The following is a 17485-nucleotide window of genomic DNA, read 5'->3' on the forward strand; positions in this document are numbered from 1 at the left end:
CAGTATGCGCCCCGAAAGCAGATGACAATATCTGTTGCACGCTGTTTTTGCTTTTACTAGGCTATGCTGTAGTACTTAGACGTACATATGAAATGTATAAGATCAATTGTTAATGCTTCATTTTGTTATACTCTCTGACAAAGAACAAACATAGGCCTATTTATACTTCGAAATAGGTCAACGTAGGCTTATAATTGTGGCACCAACTGTACTAAATGAAAATAGGTAAGTACAAATCATTGGTCTGGCATCACAACAGTCCATATAGAGCCCATGGTCGAGTTGTAAAAGCGCCCTTAGCTCTAGCAATCGTTAGATGCAGGTTGTATATAAAGATTTTGATAAAAACTCTCTCAATACCACCATAAGTTGAAATAATAGAGTTAAGCGTAATAACGAAGGCAAAAAGTAGTTGAAAGCACCTACTCTCGTTGCCCGTGCCGTTGATCCAGGACAATGTGAAACCTTAACTTTTTAATCTCCAGCAAGGCTCGCAATTAAGTATTAGACCCACCTTTACCTTTAAAGCCATACAAAGATTTATTTTTATTCGCTCCAGATACATAATAAAAGTATAGAAAGAAAATATAAAATCCAACGACGCATAATCGCCAAAACGGCTTACAATACACATTCGCAATTGCAATTTGTAGGCGATGGGCAAATTGTATGATCACGAAACCATTCCTTCATATGGTCCGCATGTCCGCCGTGAAAACACTTTGAACAAAAACTGGCAAGTTTCTGTGCAAGAAAAGCAGAAACACATGATATAACTTCAGGCACACAACGATATGCCTTCATTAAGGGTGTTTCTGTGTTCTAGAATCGTACTCACCCAAACTGGCAATTGGCATATCAAGCAGATCATGGTACCATGGAACGGTGACGAACAAGTCTTCTCTCGCGCAAGAAAGAACTTTTCTTTCGGGCTCTTGTTGTCACAGGCTTGGCAGTTTACCATGTACACTAAAAATATTCCAAAGACAGTGGAATATATAAAACTACATTTACAAAACAAGATAAGTTGATATGAAGTGATAAATGAATTCATATAAAGATTTCAAGATATATATTGACGGGTTAAAATGCTTGAAATTGAAGTAAATTACTTAAATCTGGTAATGGAGCAGAATCACTTGAATGCTTTCTTATCTCAGATACTTGAACGTTCATCTTCCACCGACTAAGGATATCGCAGTAAGCATCTTTAAACGCATCGTACCTTTGCTTGCTGTCTGTTTCCAGCATTCTGAAAGGATGAAAAATAACGCATAGACTATCCTGCCAGACCAGAAAAGGCTAAAAATTGGATAATGTAAGAATTTCTTACTGACGAGCCTTGTTCCAATTTTCCACCTCGGAAGGGATATTGTTAATAGACGGCGGCTCTTCAAAGAGATATTCATCCGGCGATGACCCAGGAGATGTTGGTAACAAAAATGACCTGGTTGAGAAAGTTTCCGCTGGAGGTGAAAAAGATAAAACAAGTATACCGTTAGTGTCATGTGTTTCTTACATTTTATAAACCGAGTAGAGTATAATTCGCGAAAGTCAGTTGTAGGTTTGGAAGGCAATCTGCCATCATCAAGCACTCACAACTAGTTGGCGACTTGGCTATCATATTAAACCACATAGATATGCCCGCGTAGTCGAACTTGGATTCACTTGTGCTTTTGTGCATTGAAAGTGAACCGTCAACATTCTGAATACGAAAACAAGATAAAAACACTTGTACATAGTTTGGCTCAACACATGCATTTACCCGTTTTTTTTTTATCTTTTTTTTATTACATAACGTAAAGCATCTGATGTATACCGTATTTGATGCTACAAAACCTATTAAACGTAAATAAAGTGCAAAATGTGTCCCACCTCAAAATTGCCGTAAGAGAATGATCGTTTAACGGGGGAAGACTTCACAACCTGACTTTCTTTTGAAGCTGGGGGGTCGTTGCAAAAGGTGCAGGCTAACATTGCAAGAGTTTGCACATCCTTCAGCTTGCTATAGTGTTCGATACTGCAAATAAAATCTAATAATTACAAAATTATACCTAAAGCAAAACAAGACTAATTTGATACAAAATGCTTACAGTTTCGACAAAAATGGACGACCCATTGGAGTAGCCGAAAATGGTTCTTCAAATTCGTTGCGCAGTTTTAATGAAGCCTTGCGAGGATTTGGCAGAAGTGAAACACAAGACCATAACTAAATAAATAATTACAGCTAATCATTCACCATAACCACTTAAGCAGGTATGAAATATTATGTAGATACCTCAACAAGATCGTTCATGTCTTGCGTCTGTGCCTCAGCTCTATTGTGCAAGCATGCTTCTCTAAACTTGCTGGCTTCTGGTCTATAATAAAATAAATCTAAGTTTTAAAACAGTCAACAAAGCAATATATTAACGTATAATATATAATTAACAAAATTGTACTGTTATCATCATATTGCAACATTAATAGTTTGTATTGCTTTTAATAAAGAACTTTGCAACAACAAAAATTATGCGGACTTGTACTTTCAACGTCGGACCTTCATGACAGGTTAATATGCTACTATGGAGAGCAATTATGGCAGATGTAACATTGTTAGTATCTTACAGCTTACATAGCATACTGACTGGACAACATCTTGCTGATCGGCAATATTCTTGTAAGATCAATGATAACAACTTGACCAACATAACGATGCATACGATTCTGCTTCAAGTCATAACTAGATGAAGTCGGAAAACTATCACCAGCTTCTTTCGGGGCAATGGTATGATGACGTTTCAATGACTTACGAGACGGTTTCTCAAAGTAACAAGATAGTATGGGGTTTATAAGGTATAAAAATCAACCAAAATCGTGAAAATACTTCTACCAGAAGTACAAAATAATCGCTAATTTTAAGTCAAGCAAAAATAACTTCCTGAATTTGAAGATACAAATTATTATATTACTATTTACAAAAAACAATAGATACCTTTTCTTTGTAATAAAAAGAACTAACAAGCGGCTCTGACGGCATTGAAGATGGACTTGTTCCATAAATACTATGTTTAGCTGAAAATGGTGAAGCAACGTGTCTGGTGAATCCCATAGGAAGGCTTGGAGCCGAATTACGATGACTTAAAAGGCTTGAAAATGATCTACACAGATTGAAACCAACACGTGTACAAAAGTGTAAAACAAAAAAAATGCAATTGCAAGAGGAATACAAACCGTGGGGTTTTGCCAGAGCTGCTTTGAAAACCTTTTACATGGGTTGGCCGCATAAATATTACCAAATAACCAACACTAGAAAATCTGCAATAAAATTATTAACTTTACAAATATCATAATTCAAGAAAATATTATCATAACATCTTTGACTATAACCTGGCTCCACTTGTCCTTGGAAATGGGATGCTATGAAGATCACGATACGTTCGAAGCACTACGTGGTCATGCACCAAGGGGTCATTTGTTGGTTGTGATTCAGGTTCTCGATCTTTGGAGTCTACATACTGCATGGCAAGATAACAGTAATCTGTTAGGTGCTTATCTGTAAGTTATCTTCTGTAGAATGGTATCATATTACATAACAAATTAGCATTGTTTTTATATACACATTTTCTCAAGTTTACACTTACAGACATAGCACTGAATTGAGCAGTTAATTGTCGTAGGCAGGGCTCCAAGCAACTTCTGTTACTTCGCACGTGATGCTGGGCAGTTTCTTGTAATGTCTATCGTTAAAAACAGGACTTCAACACTACAATGGTAGTGAATATAGACTTTGCACAATGTACAAAACACCTCATACTGTAATAAGGCCGTCCACTAAACAAGCTTGTTATAGGCAAGTACAGAAAAATAAAATCACACTAAAAAATAGAAACTGACTTTGAGCAGCTTTTCTCTTGATTCTTGGCTTACACTATCAGACCATTTCACAAATTGAAAGATGGGCACAGCATTTTGAGGATAGAGCGGAGGAAAGGAAATGTGAAGTTTCAAATACTGGGTAGCAGAACGCAAAGACAAGATGCATATTCTCCTGGATGTATCAATCTAAAAAACAGGCATCACATATGGTAAAACAAAACTTATTCAAGGAAAATCAAAAGCAACCAATAAATTAATTATTATTTGTAATTCATCATATTTTATTGGATAGATACTTGATGCATAATTAGGTTAGGTAAAGACACGTTGAGCAACTGGAATTCTTGCTCCAAACGATGCGGAGAAGTTCCAATTGTTGAAGAACGAAGCTTGCTTGGCAAAATAGAGCTTGGCGATGTGCCAAGGAATTGTCCGTTATTCTGTGATGATAAATCATCAATAAAGGGATCCACAGGATATGAGATTTTCAAGTCATCTGATGTTTGTACTGACAAATTAGCATCTGATGAATAAATGAAAAATCAAAATAATGCCGGTAGGTGTGTATTGCAACACAGAATTCATCAAAAATAACAAATGTTTCACCAATTACTTAATTAGCTATTAAGATCTTGGGGAATAAACTTACTGGTACCAGTACTGGAAATAGATGAGGGTGGTTTAACTACTTTTATTTGTGAAGAATTTGTAGTGAAATCTCTTTCAATCGATTTAGTTTCATTGTAAAACTCTGTTTCATTATTTAACTGTGTGGCCTCTTCCAAGGCACCACAGCCCATTAATAATCCATAGTCTGCTCTCCAAAAACGCAAGGATTGATCTTTACACCAAGTCACAAGACACCAATCCCGATCTATGATGCAAGTTTTGGAAAAATTAATGAACAGAAAAAAATGCGTTAGGCAACTGGCACAAAACAATATAAGTACATATGATTTACATTATGAAAATTATCTCTGTACAAAGAAAATACACCTTTGTTTTGTCTAACCCATTGAAAATCTAAAACCACATCCTTATGGTCGTTATACACATGAACAGGTTCCCTTGCATCTGTGATATTCCATAATGCAAGTGGAGTTTCAATAAATGTAAGAAAGGCTAAAGATGTCATTCCCATTCCAAATGGCTGAACAAAACACAAAAAGCAAGCCAGTTGATCTACCAGATAACAAAAATTAACAGGCTTACTATGTTATTTACTAATTGTAATTGTTATTTACTGTGTACTTAGCCCTCCAAACAGGATACTGCATATTGATTTGAAACTTAGAATTGCGTCGTATTTCTGATGTGTCCCAAAACCTAATTGTTGTATCTTGACTGGCAGATGCAAGCTCACTTTCAGTGTTCCACGACCAGTCAAGGTAGTTAATTTTAGAAACATGTGCAGTGATATATTGGGAAGGAGATTTCCCATTCTAAATATTAGAAGAAATTCGGTTAATATAAGAATCTTAGTTCCTAACGTGCATTTTGTAAAAATATTCTTAAGATTTACTCAGTGTTACATTTAAAGTATGATTAATTGATTATGAAACTTTTATTCTTGGACTGAAAAAATTTTTTGCACAACTTTTTTTGCAATGACTCCTCACCACTTGAGCCTCGTTTACCAAACTGTGCATTTTTAAATGGTAGACGAAACGTAATTTGATTTTCAGATTTTATTCAATCTTGCCCCAATGCGACAAGGTTCACTAGAACCACTAAAAAGCAGCAAGCAGCGTTAATGCCTTGCTCGAATACATAATTGGGTAGTGCTGACTGCCGAGTATCAAACCTAGATCCCATAATTGTGAGTCTAACACTTTACAACTACACAAACAAGGAAAACCAACCGGTTTAGCATTCAGAGCTACAAAAAAGAAAGATTACAATATATACTTCAAAATAACTGTAATGTAATAATAGATCTTTCAACTTAGTTTCTGTTTTTCACTGCAATTTACAATAAACTTATAAAAACTCTTTTTAACACATAAATTTACGCAAACTGAATGTCATAAACTTACTCGAATATCCCATATCCTAATATTACCATCATGAGCTGTTGCAAGGCAATTTTGATTAAACTTATTCCATTTAACTTGGCTTGCACCAGCTGTCAACACAAAAAGAAAATTTTTGTATATCATAGACATAATCATTACATCCATTTGAATGCCATTTAACGTTATTCTAGAACCCAATTTATTTACTGCCAAGCCAATAAATTTTTGCTTAAACATATTACTTAAGGCATTATTTTGTTCTTTAAACAGATAAAGTTACTACTAACAGAGAAAATCTAAAATATTTTACAATAATGAATATTGGTACAGTACCTATGGTTGATGTTGCCAATTTTGGCTTTTTATAATCACGAATATCCCACAAGTATATGTAGTTATCAAGAGAGCACGTAGCAAATACATCTGGAGCACAACGCGACCAGTCAGCATCACTGACAACACGTGTATGTCCAGAAAATGTAGTGAGTGCAGTTACATTTGGTTCGTTGTACTGCCACAGGTCAGTACATTGATTGTACTGATATAAAAACAAAACAAGTTAAATGGACCTGTATTTTAATGAATTTGTTCAAAAATGTTTTATTACTAGATTAGAAAAAAAATTTAGAAGAGCTACATACGGTTGTGATGAAAAACTCTCTGTGTGATGGGTTTGGATTCCAAATGACGTGGCTGATATCCCACTTACTGTTTAAATTTACTTTTTTTACGACCTTGTTGGGTTGACAGAAATTTATCAAAGAAAGGTGCCGTTTTGATGCAAGAATAATAATCTCTCCATTTGTATCAACTGACATTGAAGTAGCCTAAAAAAAAAGAAGTTGTAAATCAAGGAACAAGTAGAATAAGTTGCTAAAATTAAGTTAAACTCAGTTTGGTATACAAGCTCACTATATGCAAGCTCAATAACTCAAATTATCTTAATTAGTAATTTCAAACAGCTTGAAGTCACTAATTGATCCCATTCATTGTGCATTAATATACATGTAAACTGTTCCTGACAACTTGAAGCCTGCTAACTTGGAACTTTGATTAACTCGAAATGTTTGTGTGCTGAATGTGATTTTTTGATTGCTACAGGATAACACAATCATATATAGTAGATAGAATTGATAGATTTACGCATTGTTATTCATCGCAAATTTGAATTGCTTAAAACAGACATTTCAAAGTTTATTTACAACTGTAAAAGTTGCTTGTAGTAAGCGACAGTTGAATCCATTATTTACACTTACTTAAGAAGTGTTGGAGTTTAATACCGATAACTGGCTGGACACATCACCGGTGACCACATGGAATGGAAAAAATACATTATTATGTCATACGTGAGACATTTACATTTACAGCAACCTCATGTTGCTCTTTCTAGTTTCTTTTTTTATCTTGGTTTATACCTTGGGTTTTCTTATCTCACTTCTACTTAGCTGTCCCGTGTTGCACTGTTTTGCTCTCGCAGCTGTTATCTCACTATTATCTTGCGTAATTCCTAGTTCTCTGTTGACTGTTCTCAAGGTAAGTGGGTGTTACTGTTAGTGTTACTCTCTTTGTCTCCCTTGTTTCGTTTTGCACTCTCTTTCTGTCTTCTGATATCAGTGCATTGCCTTATCCTTTCAACACACAAATTATCTAATAGTTCACTGAAAATCAAAAACAGGGGGCGAACCTATAACGTGCCCCCTATAGCTCACAATTGGTTGGAGGGTTCGGCACGCCCCCTCGGAAATCAAGGAATATGGCAACCTTTGTATGCTAGATTAGCTTTACATCCTCAAACTTGAAAGTTACAATGAGTGTTTGTCACATAATTACACGGGTCACAGTTTAGGACTTGTATAGTTAGGCCTAGTACTCCTGAAAATGTTGCATGACACAATACTGGCATCAATGAAGTATAATGCTACACTCACTAGCATATCAGTAAGTGATATTATTACTATTAAATTATTATTAAGTTGTTAGGTGTGGCATTGAGCCATGACCCCATGTGCTGTCCTGAGCGATGTTCTGTCAAAAACATTGTCTTAGCCTATTGCTGTGCTCATCCATTTTATTAAGTTAAGCAACACAATATAGGATTGTTGGGCTCATGAATAAGGTCATTCGATACACAATAAGTTGAAAAAGGTCACATGCCAAGAAATTCAAAAAGGCAGGTAACTGACTTTGATATTAACGGCAAGCCATTCTATTGTTGGCAGACAATACTATTTGCGATATTTATATTTTACCTTCACCAAACATAATACGTATTATTAACAATTAGTAGCACTTGATTCTTAACCATAAGTGGCATTGCAACTTAATAGCATTAGGTCTATGAGGTAATAAGCAAGGATAGTTTCAGATTTACCAGAGTGACTAATTATTTTCTGAGGTAGTTAGGTGGCGAGAATAGTCATCAAGTACAGTTGTACGTTATCATATTTAGTCGTGCATCGTCTGTCTTGTTTATTTAGCATGTGCCTAGTGTAACAAATCGAGTGAATCATTTTTGTTAACATCTATACTCACAGCGTCTATTCACGAACCAGTGCGGCTCCTTTGATGTTTCGGTACACAATAAAAATGCAACCTAAATTGCTAAATACACGTAAAGCAGTTGCTGTTATTTAAAACTGTTATCATTACCAAGTGTAGGTATATAACACATTTCACCCAAGCATGACTAGGCAAATCCAAGATTCATAAATAACTCAATAAAAAGTATGGAAGGTTAGCACAGTCACTAAATTCAGCATATATATACATTAAAAAAATAAGGAGAAAATAAAAACTATCCAAAATTAAATAAACAATACCTGAACATTGGAATGAGGTGCAACTATTACGTCATCATCACAAGCGTGCATGGTGGAATAACGTATGCTTGAACAGCATATAATTTACACCTTAAATTTTGAACTGTTTAAGTGCCGCTACTGAAGTCTATGTAATCTTCTCATAATAACCACAAAACTATGTTTCAACAAAGAGAAAATCTGTCCGAAGGTTAAAACAAAACACTAAGGTCAACATAAGTTGTTTAGAAAACCCAACATAAGATAACCTAGTTTGATTCGGCAGCAACAAGCACTACAGCACTCAGTAAACAGAGCCACCTGTTGCAAAGGTCCTTGTCATAAAGGGTCACTTTGGTTTTACAGGTGTGCAGATTTGTGCATGGTATGGTTGTTTCTGTCAACATAAAAATGAGCTGAATTTTTGAGTTCCTGTTTGCACGACTTAAACCTAGTGATGAGTCATCGCTTGAATGCCGACTAAAGAGCTAGCTTTTGTGCAAGTACCAACTGTCTCGACCAGAAAGTATGTCAGTTTTCCATGAGAAATCGTGTATGCAAAATCGTAATATTGGTGTCATGGTGTGCACTGGAACATTAAATTTGTGTTTGTTTATTATAAACTGACATTCAAACAACCAGCTTTTCTTTATTTATAATAAATTGGCTCTTATTATCAAAAAAAAAAAATTCTGTGTGAATGTAGCCTAGATGAATCTTGAGCAAGCAGCGATGCAGGTGCTACACTTTCCACTACGGCCGATTTTTACACATTTTTCAATTGTTTTTTTTTTTATATTGAATTGCATTGATTAAAAGGTGCATGAAATGATGTCGAAATATTACCCGACTAAAAATCCTGCAACGTGAAAACATTGTCTTATCAACAAAAAAGAAACTCAACGAAGTAGTATAGCTACCGCAGCATCAATCATTGCATTTTTTGTCGAAAACGTGGTGGAAACAAAAAAATTAAGCCAGTTGTTGTTAGCATGCGCTAATGAACGGAAAATAGTGACAAAGCCGTAAAGGCTTAGGCTATAACTTTCTCGAAAATAATTAAGGTAATGATTACTGGTAACAACTAGCACAGCTACTAAACAAAACAAAAAATTGGCGTATCTGCATATAACCGAACACTGTTACAAATACCAGCACGTATCTGCAAGTACAGCGGCAAAAAGGGTACGTATAGCTCCAGATATCTGTTCACACATAAAGGGATAGAGAAAATCCAACTTACGCTCTAAATAAGCACGGACCCTGGGAATTTCCCGATTTATTACATCGGGGAATTCCCAACTTTAGTTACTAAAAATGACGATTTATTATTATGAAATACTGTACCATAGCTAATACTGTCACACCAACGATATAAAGAACATGATAGGAAACTGCTAGGGGAAGTACCGTTTTTATTTCGCCCTCGTTACGCTTCAGTGCTGTCACATCCGTTTGTCACGTTTGACTTTGGTTGGACCTTGGACTTAGTGTAGCCTTACTGGCCTCACGAAGAAATAACTATTATTAGGGGAAGGTGACGTTTGTAAGCGTACATATCAGTATAGCCCATAGCCTATAGGCCTAGCTGAATTTTGTTAACTTAGAAGTTTACTATGGTGCGAAATTTATAAAACTCGGTGAAACTAGGCCTAAATATCTACAGGTATGCTTTCAGATTGAGACTGCAATATTAAAATGCCACGTATATGTTGCATGCCTGAATGCAACAACTGTCAACCTCAGCACAATTTATTTAGTGCACCAAACAAAAAATTTTGTATCAAAATAAAAGAAGCATGGGCAGAAGTATTAGAAAGAAAAATTTTGTTGTACCGAGAGGACAAGTTTATACAAGAGTTGTACAGCAAAGATCAAGTGAAAATCTGTGAGGAGCATTTTGTTGAAGAAGATTTTATCATGAGTAAGCAGTTTTTTTTTTAATTACTTTTGAGTATCTAACCCATGCTTCTAAAAATGAAATTTGTAGCTTAGGCTACCATATTGGTACTACAGTATCAGATGTGTTTAAATTTTAGAAGGAACTCGCAAGGAGCTACGCATAGGGGCCATTCCAACCCTGAAGCTACCAAAAAAATCTGTGGAAGTTAAAAAAATTCCAGAAAGAAGACAACCTAAAGAAAGAATATTGCCCTCCAAAGTTTATTCCACAGGCTTAATGGATATTAGACAACAAGTAAAGAATTATTTAAGAAAACCATGGCTCTGTAATGACAAAGGCAATTATGTTGAGTTTGAACTCAAGGAACACTATGATCAAGTGAAATATTTGGTGGCTGTCAATGAAAATTTAGATGTTGTTGTTATTTACTATGGATGGATTGTCACATTTACAGAAAGAAAGTTTGATTTGAAAAGTATGACTGTTTGTCAAATGCTGTCTACTGTTGAAAGTCTAGTGATATGTTCAGGGTGTGATAAAAGTAATCAAGATAATTCCATTGTTCCTCATGTTATAACAAAGTCAGCAAGTCCATTCAGTGTGGACAATTGTCGGCTTCCAACAGTAAAGAATATTGCTTTCAGGTACAATTGTAATTATAAACTTGCAGTAATTGTACTTTTCAGCCTTCTAATTTATTTTAAAGCTTATAAATTTATGACAGTTTCTGCTAGTTGATCAGGTGTAAGTATTCATCGACTCCACTGACAAAGTAAAACTGACATGGGCATTTGTTTTTAGATCTTTGAAATGTTTAATTGCTGTCTTTGATATGAAAGCTGAGGAAAAAGCAGTTTGCACAGAGTGTAGATGTAGTGTACTAGCATATGCTAAAAAGTTTTCCAAAAGAGCAAATTACAAAGAAGCAGTTCAAGGTTTACCATTAAAAAGGATTTGTGTTGAGAGATCAGTACCAAGTCGTTTAGCTGCTACAATTCAGATGAAAGATAAGAAGTATGTTACTTATGATTTGGGTATATACTACTAGGTTATGAAAGTTGTCATGTTGATGTGATGTTGTGGTATTTACTGGTAAACATTTCTTTTCAAACCTGTATCAGTTTACATTTATTTGCGGTTTATTGTCGTTTATTTTAGTATAACTTTTGGTTATTTGCCGCACTAACTTCAATGTGGGAAAGTGTACAAGTTTAGATAAAGGTGATAAATTTCATATAAAACCCTCAGAATTGAAGAGCTGAGAAATCAAGTGAAGAAACTGCTGACATCTGAAGATCATGTAAGCGTTGATGCATTGATGGCCCAGGATTTAAACTATTTAATGAAATCTGGTAAGTTGCTTTCTGTTAGCTACTGGTATTTCATTGAATTTACACCTGATTTGTCTGCCCATTAAAATGGGTGAAAATGCGGTAATATTTTCCCATTCGAATGGTAGGAAGTATGCCTTTCTCTAGACTTTAGAGTAAGATGATATGCAATTGGAAGGGGGAGATGTTTACTTTGGCAGAAATATGGTTTTTGGGAAACCCCATTGCTGAAAGCAGGTCCATTTCAATGGGCGGAAAAATATACGAATGGGGTTCACAAGCCATACTTGTGCAGAAGTAAAATTTTCCCTATTTCAAAGGCATATATCTTACTCTAGGGTAAGAAAGGCATACTTTCAACCATTAAAATGGGAAAAAATTGCCGTACTCTGGACCATTTTAAATTTTGCTTGTTAATCGGTCTGCTTCATATTATTACAGCATTGCAAAATGGATCGGTTGATGAGATTTTTTTCACGTCCGGTGGCGTTCTTTGCTACAAAAAGTTTGAAATCTTATCAGCTGACTAGCATTGTTTGGGAAGCAATTGCTGCATTGCAATGTTGTGGAATAACTGTGATATGCATTATTGCTGATGGGATGGGCACCAACAGAAAAATGTTTCAAGAAATGAACAACTTGAGACTTCCATTTCCATACAAATGTCGAAATATTTATGATCCAGAAAAGGACATTTACCTAATTTCAGATCCACCTCACCTTCTTAAGACAACCAGAAACAATATTTGGGCAAGTAAACCTCACGGTAGTAAACTGCTCAAATACAATGAGCACTATATTTTATGGGAACATTTTTGTAGTGTGCCGAGATTATTTGACAGTAAAGAATTGCGTTGCTGTAAACTTACAGATGCCCATTTCAATTTGCATAGCTATTCGAAAATGAGAGTTTGTTATGCAGCACAGCTTTTGTCCAAGTCTGTAAGTAAGCTTATGAAGAAAAGGGGTGGAGAGAAAATGGAGCGAAGTGCATGGCTTGCAAACCTCATGAATAAATGGTTTGACCTGATGAATACAAGGGTCAATTATGGTTACAACAAAGATTTGATTCCCTATAAGGATGTTCATGATCCCCGCTTGATGTGGCTGTCTGACACTTTTATTAACGAGCTTGACAACTGGAAAGGAAGTACAAAAGGTAAAAATGAATTAGAAAAAGAAAAACAATTTCTGTCAAAACAGACATATGCAGGCCTAGTAATGGCATCGAAAGCTATGTCAGAACTTGTAAATTACTTGCTCTCAGCTAGTCCTCCTGGTTCCTATGTTTATACTCGTCGCATCAACCAAGACCCTTTGGAAGCCTTTTTTGGTCAAGTTCGCCGTACCGGAGGAAGCAATGAGGCTCCTGATGTAAATTCATATGGGCAGTACCAAAACATAATATCTTGCATGAAACAATACAAACAAGTAAAAGGGAGCAATGTTGAAATTGTTGATTAATTCATTTTGAAATTTTCTCATTGTGGTGATTAACACACATTTTTTTGATTGCTTACTTTTTCAGTAAGTAGTGTATTTGTTGCCCAAACTACAGTCATCGATAATAAAGAACATAGATTATTTGTAAACGCATCAGATATTACTTCAGTGATTTACGTAGACTGATGTTCTTAGAATTACGGCTTTGAACTAACTTTGACTTTAGTACCTTTGCCTTTTGAAACGATCGAATTTTGAAAAAAAGGTGACCAACACGTTGCAAAACATAAGCATCTAAGTCATAATTATTAGTGATGTCATGCAACTCTGACAAATCAAGAGAACTAATTGCATTAGATATGGTATCTTTTAAAGTTGCGTGATTTCGAAAGTTAATTTCTAAAAACTTTAGTACATCAAGCAATGTTTGATTAGGTTTAAGCAGTGTCCCATACTCATTGCACTGTAAGATAGAAATTAATGAATTATCAGAAGGAACAAAACAGTTTATGGTGTCTTCCAGCTGTGCTAAAATGGCAAGTTCCTCTTCATCTCCATTGCGTTTCAGTTTACGCAGAATATATCCTCCAACATACTCGAGAATACTAATTTCATCAGGAGTGAGATTACTTGATGGCAATTCTGTTTTTTTTTCTGCGTGTATTTTCCTAGAGTAAATAATCCAACTTATTGCAATTGATTTCAGAAAGTTGGAACATATTACCACACCATTCAATATCAGTATAATACAACATTGATATCTTATCACAATAAATATTAAGCTGAATCATAAAAATATATACCTGAGAAAAAGATCAAACATTTTTCTTGTGGCTTCAAGTGATTTGCATCGATCTGCATTCGGGCCAAAAATATGAAGAATTCTAGATATGCCATCTATACTAAACGTTGTCAACAACTCAGATCCATTTGGTTTGGTGGCGAAAATGTTCATAAAGTAATCAATGGCTTCTGTCGTCAAATCGTCTGGTGATTCACATTCCTCAACCCACATACTTTTAATTGTTTTGCAAGAACACTTCTCAGAGGAAAGGCCTTAAAAATGTTAGCTTGTGAAAAATCCTGTATTTGGCATACACGCAAATTTATCCTGCTAAACATGTAAACTTACAGAAATATACAAAACCTTAAGGCAGCAGGACTTACCTAAATAACCACGATGCTTGACCTTTTGATGAACTTCAAAACCTCGCTGACTTTTAAATTTTTCATCACAGTATTTACACCTAACCAGTAACATGCAAAAGTAAACTCATTAAATGCATCCACCCTTCTATTTTCCTGGTGTGAGAGAGAGTTTCTAAATCATATAAAGCCATAAGCACCATATACTTAGAAGATCTCTTAGCCTCAGCCTATCTTAATTCTTAACTTACTGAAAGAGATCATTAGCTTGCAAAGCAGAAGATGATACAGGCTTGATTCTACACTCTTCATCGTCGACAACGATTTCAATTAAATATTCTGCAGTAAGTGCTGGTGCAGACGACATGTTGGCAACTGATAGGTTACACACGTTTGAATCGTCAAAAACAACGTAAACAGCAACCTCACTTCTCAGTAATCGATAAACGAACCATGCAAATGCGTATAACTTTTCGCCACGACTGGCGTAGTGTGAGTGAGTATGTATCCGCAACCATGCGTGACGCGGGCGAAACAACACCTTCTCTTCTCATAAAAAAGAAACAAACGAGGAGGAGGTAGTTTCCCATCATGTTCTTTATATCGTTGGTCACACCAGTACATGTCGATATCTTTAAGTATACAACGGTTGGTATTGCGCTCTTTACTCTCTTAGTGTACACTGTACAGTTTAGAGGTTAATCTGATTACGATTATTATTAGTTGAAATGTCGAAAAAGTTGAGCTACTGTAGTGCTTTCTGGTAGGTTTTTATTCTATGAATTTCGGCATACAATGAGTAAAATGTAATAATACAGTGGAAGACTATAGGTTATTCATACAATACTTATGTCAAAAATTTTTTTTTTGTGTAATGGCAAACTTTATTTTGAATTGACTAATGAATTTACTGAGCAATGTCCTTGGAAAGAAAAAAAAATTTTTACATTAACTACCGATATTATTTGACGTCAGTAATCATGTAAAAAAAACGGCCAAACTATTTACAGTATCAGTATTCAGTTAAACCACGAATTTCCTTTCAAAATAAAATTGAAGGTCCTAGTGATAATTCGATTATCACGTTGCAGAATTAATGTAGCCTACGACTGTGAACTAATATTTGGCAAGTAGCCTAAACCTTTTCGCATTCAAGTATAAAGTTCAAGACCTAACCCAAAACAACGTTTGTATATCAGTTTACTAGTTTTCACCAAACCAACTACTTTCTGCTTTGGACATGAACTTTGGATCAAACTTGCCAACGCGGTGCAGCTTATTTAGTAGTTACAACACGGGCACATTTAGCAACGATGCCAACTACGAATGGGGTGCTTAATTAAGTTAAATCGTTTCTGGTAAACATTTATTTATGTACGCTACTGAAATATTTCTTTAAACAATGCATGATATTTTTGTGTTTTTATGCCCTAAAAATCCAGAAGTGAATCCTATTTCTGAAACCGTCTCAAACAATATTGTAGGTGTAAATGAATGCAAAATTCGTTAAGTGGTATTTGTCTAGCATGCCATTTAAAAGTTTGTAAGATAGTGAACATTGGTAGCAACAATTAACGTAAATTAACATGTTCATTGTGTTATTTAATTGATTTTAATGTGCCAAGCTAAGCTCTATTAGGTAAATTTAGGCTGTTTAAACGAAACATCGTAAGAAGTTAGCGATATAATGCAAGAAGCATATCTAGATGGGCCTTAATTGCTCGCATACTTTGCAAGTAAGGAACAGAAAGAAAGTTAAATAAAATTAAAGTGGTGTGCTGGTGAAGCTTTATAAGTTCACAAATTAGGATATGTTAAGACAAAAACATTGCAAAGATATGCAAATGGAACAATTGTGCTGGTAAATTTCCCCGTATTTCAAGGTGTGCTTGGCATACCCCGCATTTCATAATTACAAAGTTGTTCAACAACGTTTGACCCGCATTAAAAAGTTACCGTTTTTTCATTGTGAAGTAACAGAAAAGAAGCTGATTTAATTGAAGCTAATATTAATTATTTTACTATTAAGTTGTAAACGTACGGTCGCTTGCGTCCGACCTGCTACTAGCCTACAATTATTTCTGTACTCGCGATACTCCTCACAAGTGCAGTAGAAGTTAAAACGGAATTACCTGCAGCCCGTCCGCAGACCCGGATTTATTACGATACAAAGTGGGTCAATACTTGGCACGACACCGGTGTCAACTAGGGATGTGCCGCGAGGAAGATTATTCGGGTTCGTGCGAACCCGAATATCATGAAGGTCGACACGAACGAATCCCGAATCTAATCGTATTAGAACCAAACAATAAAATTTCCTCCAAAAGTTGTCAAGTCTTGCTTCTAAAATGACGTAATCGATAAACTAATCGCTTTCTTTCGAAAAATAGTGTTTAAAAAACGATCGAAGAAGCAAAATTGTTCGGAAAACGACCTTCATTGTAAGTACTGCTGACTCTAGTTTAGCATTGTCGGGAAACTAGATCATCATTTTTTACGAAAGTCAGTAAATTTATAAGTAATATTGTATTCGGGTTCACCATTGTTGGTATTCGTGTTCGCCCGAATCTTCCATAAAGGCGATATTCGGTGAATCTGTAATGAAAAGTGGTATATTGGTACCTTAGCCTGTAAGGTTTACCCACTTACACTACAAAGTCTGTTTCCTTGTGTATATCTTAACAGTGAACCTTGATAGACTTCAGCAATAATGACACAGGAATGACTACTGTATAATCTGATTATATTTGAAGCTTCTTTGAACGAATACATCAAGATAGAACATTGTGACAGCAACAGCACAAAGACATGTTGCGGCGTTGAACGTACGACTGAAAAAGGACTGAATAAATCAAAATGCACGCACAGGGCAACAATCGATTACGTCACGCAGTGCTATGCTTCACTGATTCGATAGACGAGAATTCTATGTCGTATACAATTTTATATTACCTTAATTGATATATTTATCACAAATCTATACGGGTTTGG

At 35.4% G+C, this 17485-nt stretch overlaps 2 protein-coding genes across 2 annotated transcripts; both read right to left on the minus strand.

Annotated features, from left to right (window-relative positions):
* Window positions 1–515: 515 nt before the first annotated feature.
* Window positions 516–9086, minus strand: LOC143451408 (GATOR2 complex protein WDR59-like). The gene is made up of 22 exons (XM_076951919.1): window positions 8693–9086; window positions 6515–6700; window positions 6207–6411; window positions 5895–5983; window positions 5103–5300; window positions 4855–5008; window positions 4508–4732; window positions 4155–4381; window positions 3877–4044; window positions 3624–3719; window positions 3370–3497; window positions 3214–3297; window positions 2975–3140; window positions 2615–2802; window positions 2279–2360; window positions 2094–2209; window positions 1876–2020; window positions 1600–1705; window positions 1334–1466; window positions 1113–1252; window positions 839–969; window positions 516–744 (listed from the first exon to the last, which is right to left on the minus strand). The coding sequence occupies exons 1-22, from the start codon at window positions 8741–8743 to the stop codon at window positions 622–624; spliced, it is 3141 nt and encodes a 1046-aa protein (XP_076808034.1). The 5' UTR covers window positions 8744–9086; the 3' UTR covers window positions 516–621.
* Window positions 9087–13350: 4264 nt separating this feature from the next.
* Window positions 13351–14912, minus strand: LOC143452117 (uncharacterized). Its single transcript, XM_076952977.1, has 4 exons — window positions 14746–14912; window positions 14516–14595; window positions 14152–14404; window positions 13351–14016 (listed from the first exon to the last, which is right to left on the minus strand). The coding sequence occupies exons 1-4, from the start codon at window positions 14859–14861 to the stop codon at window positions 13509–13511; spliced, it is 957 nt and encodes a 318-aa protein (XP_076809092.1). The 5' UTR covers window positions 14862–14912; the 3' UTR covers window positions 13351–13508.
* Window positions 14913–17485: the final 2573 nt, after the last annotated feature.

The sequence above is a fragment of the Clavelina lepadiformis genome, chromosome 4, assembly GCF_947623445.1.
Source record: "Clavelina lepadiformis chromosome 4, kaClaLepa1.1, whole genome shotgun sequence".
NCBI lineage: Eukaryota > Metazoa > Chordata > Ascidiacea > Aplousobranchia > Clavelinidae > Clavelina > Clavelina lepadiformis.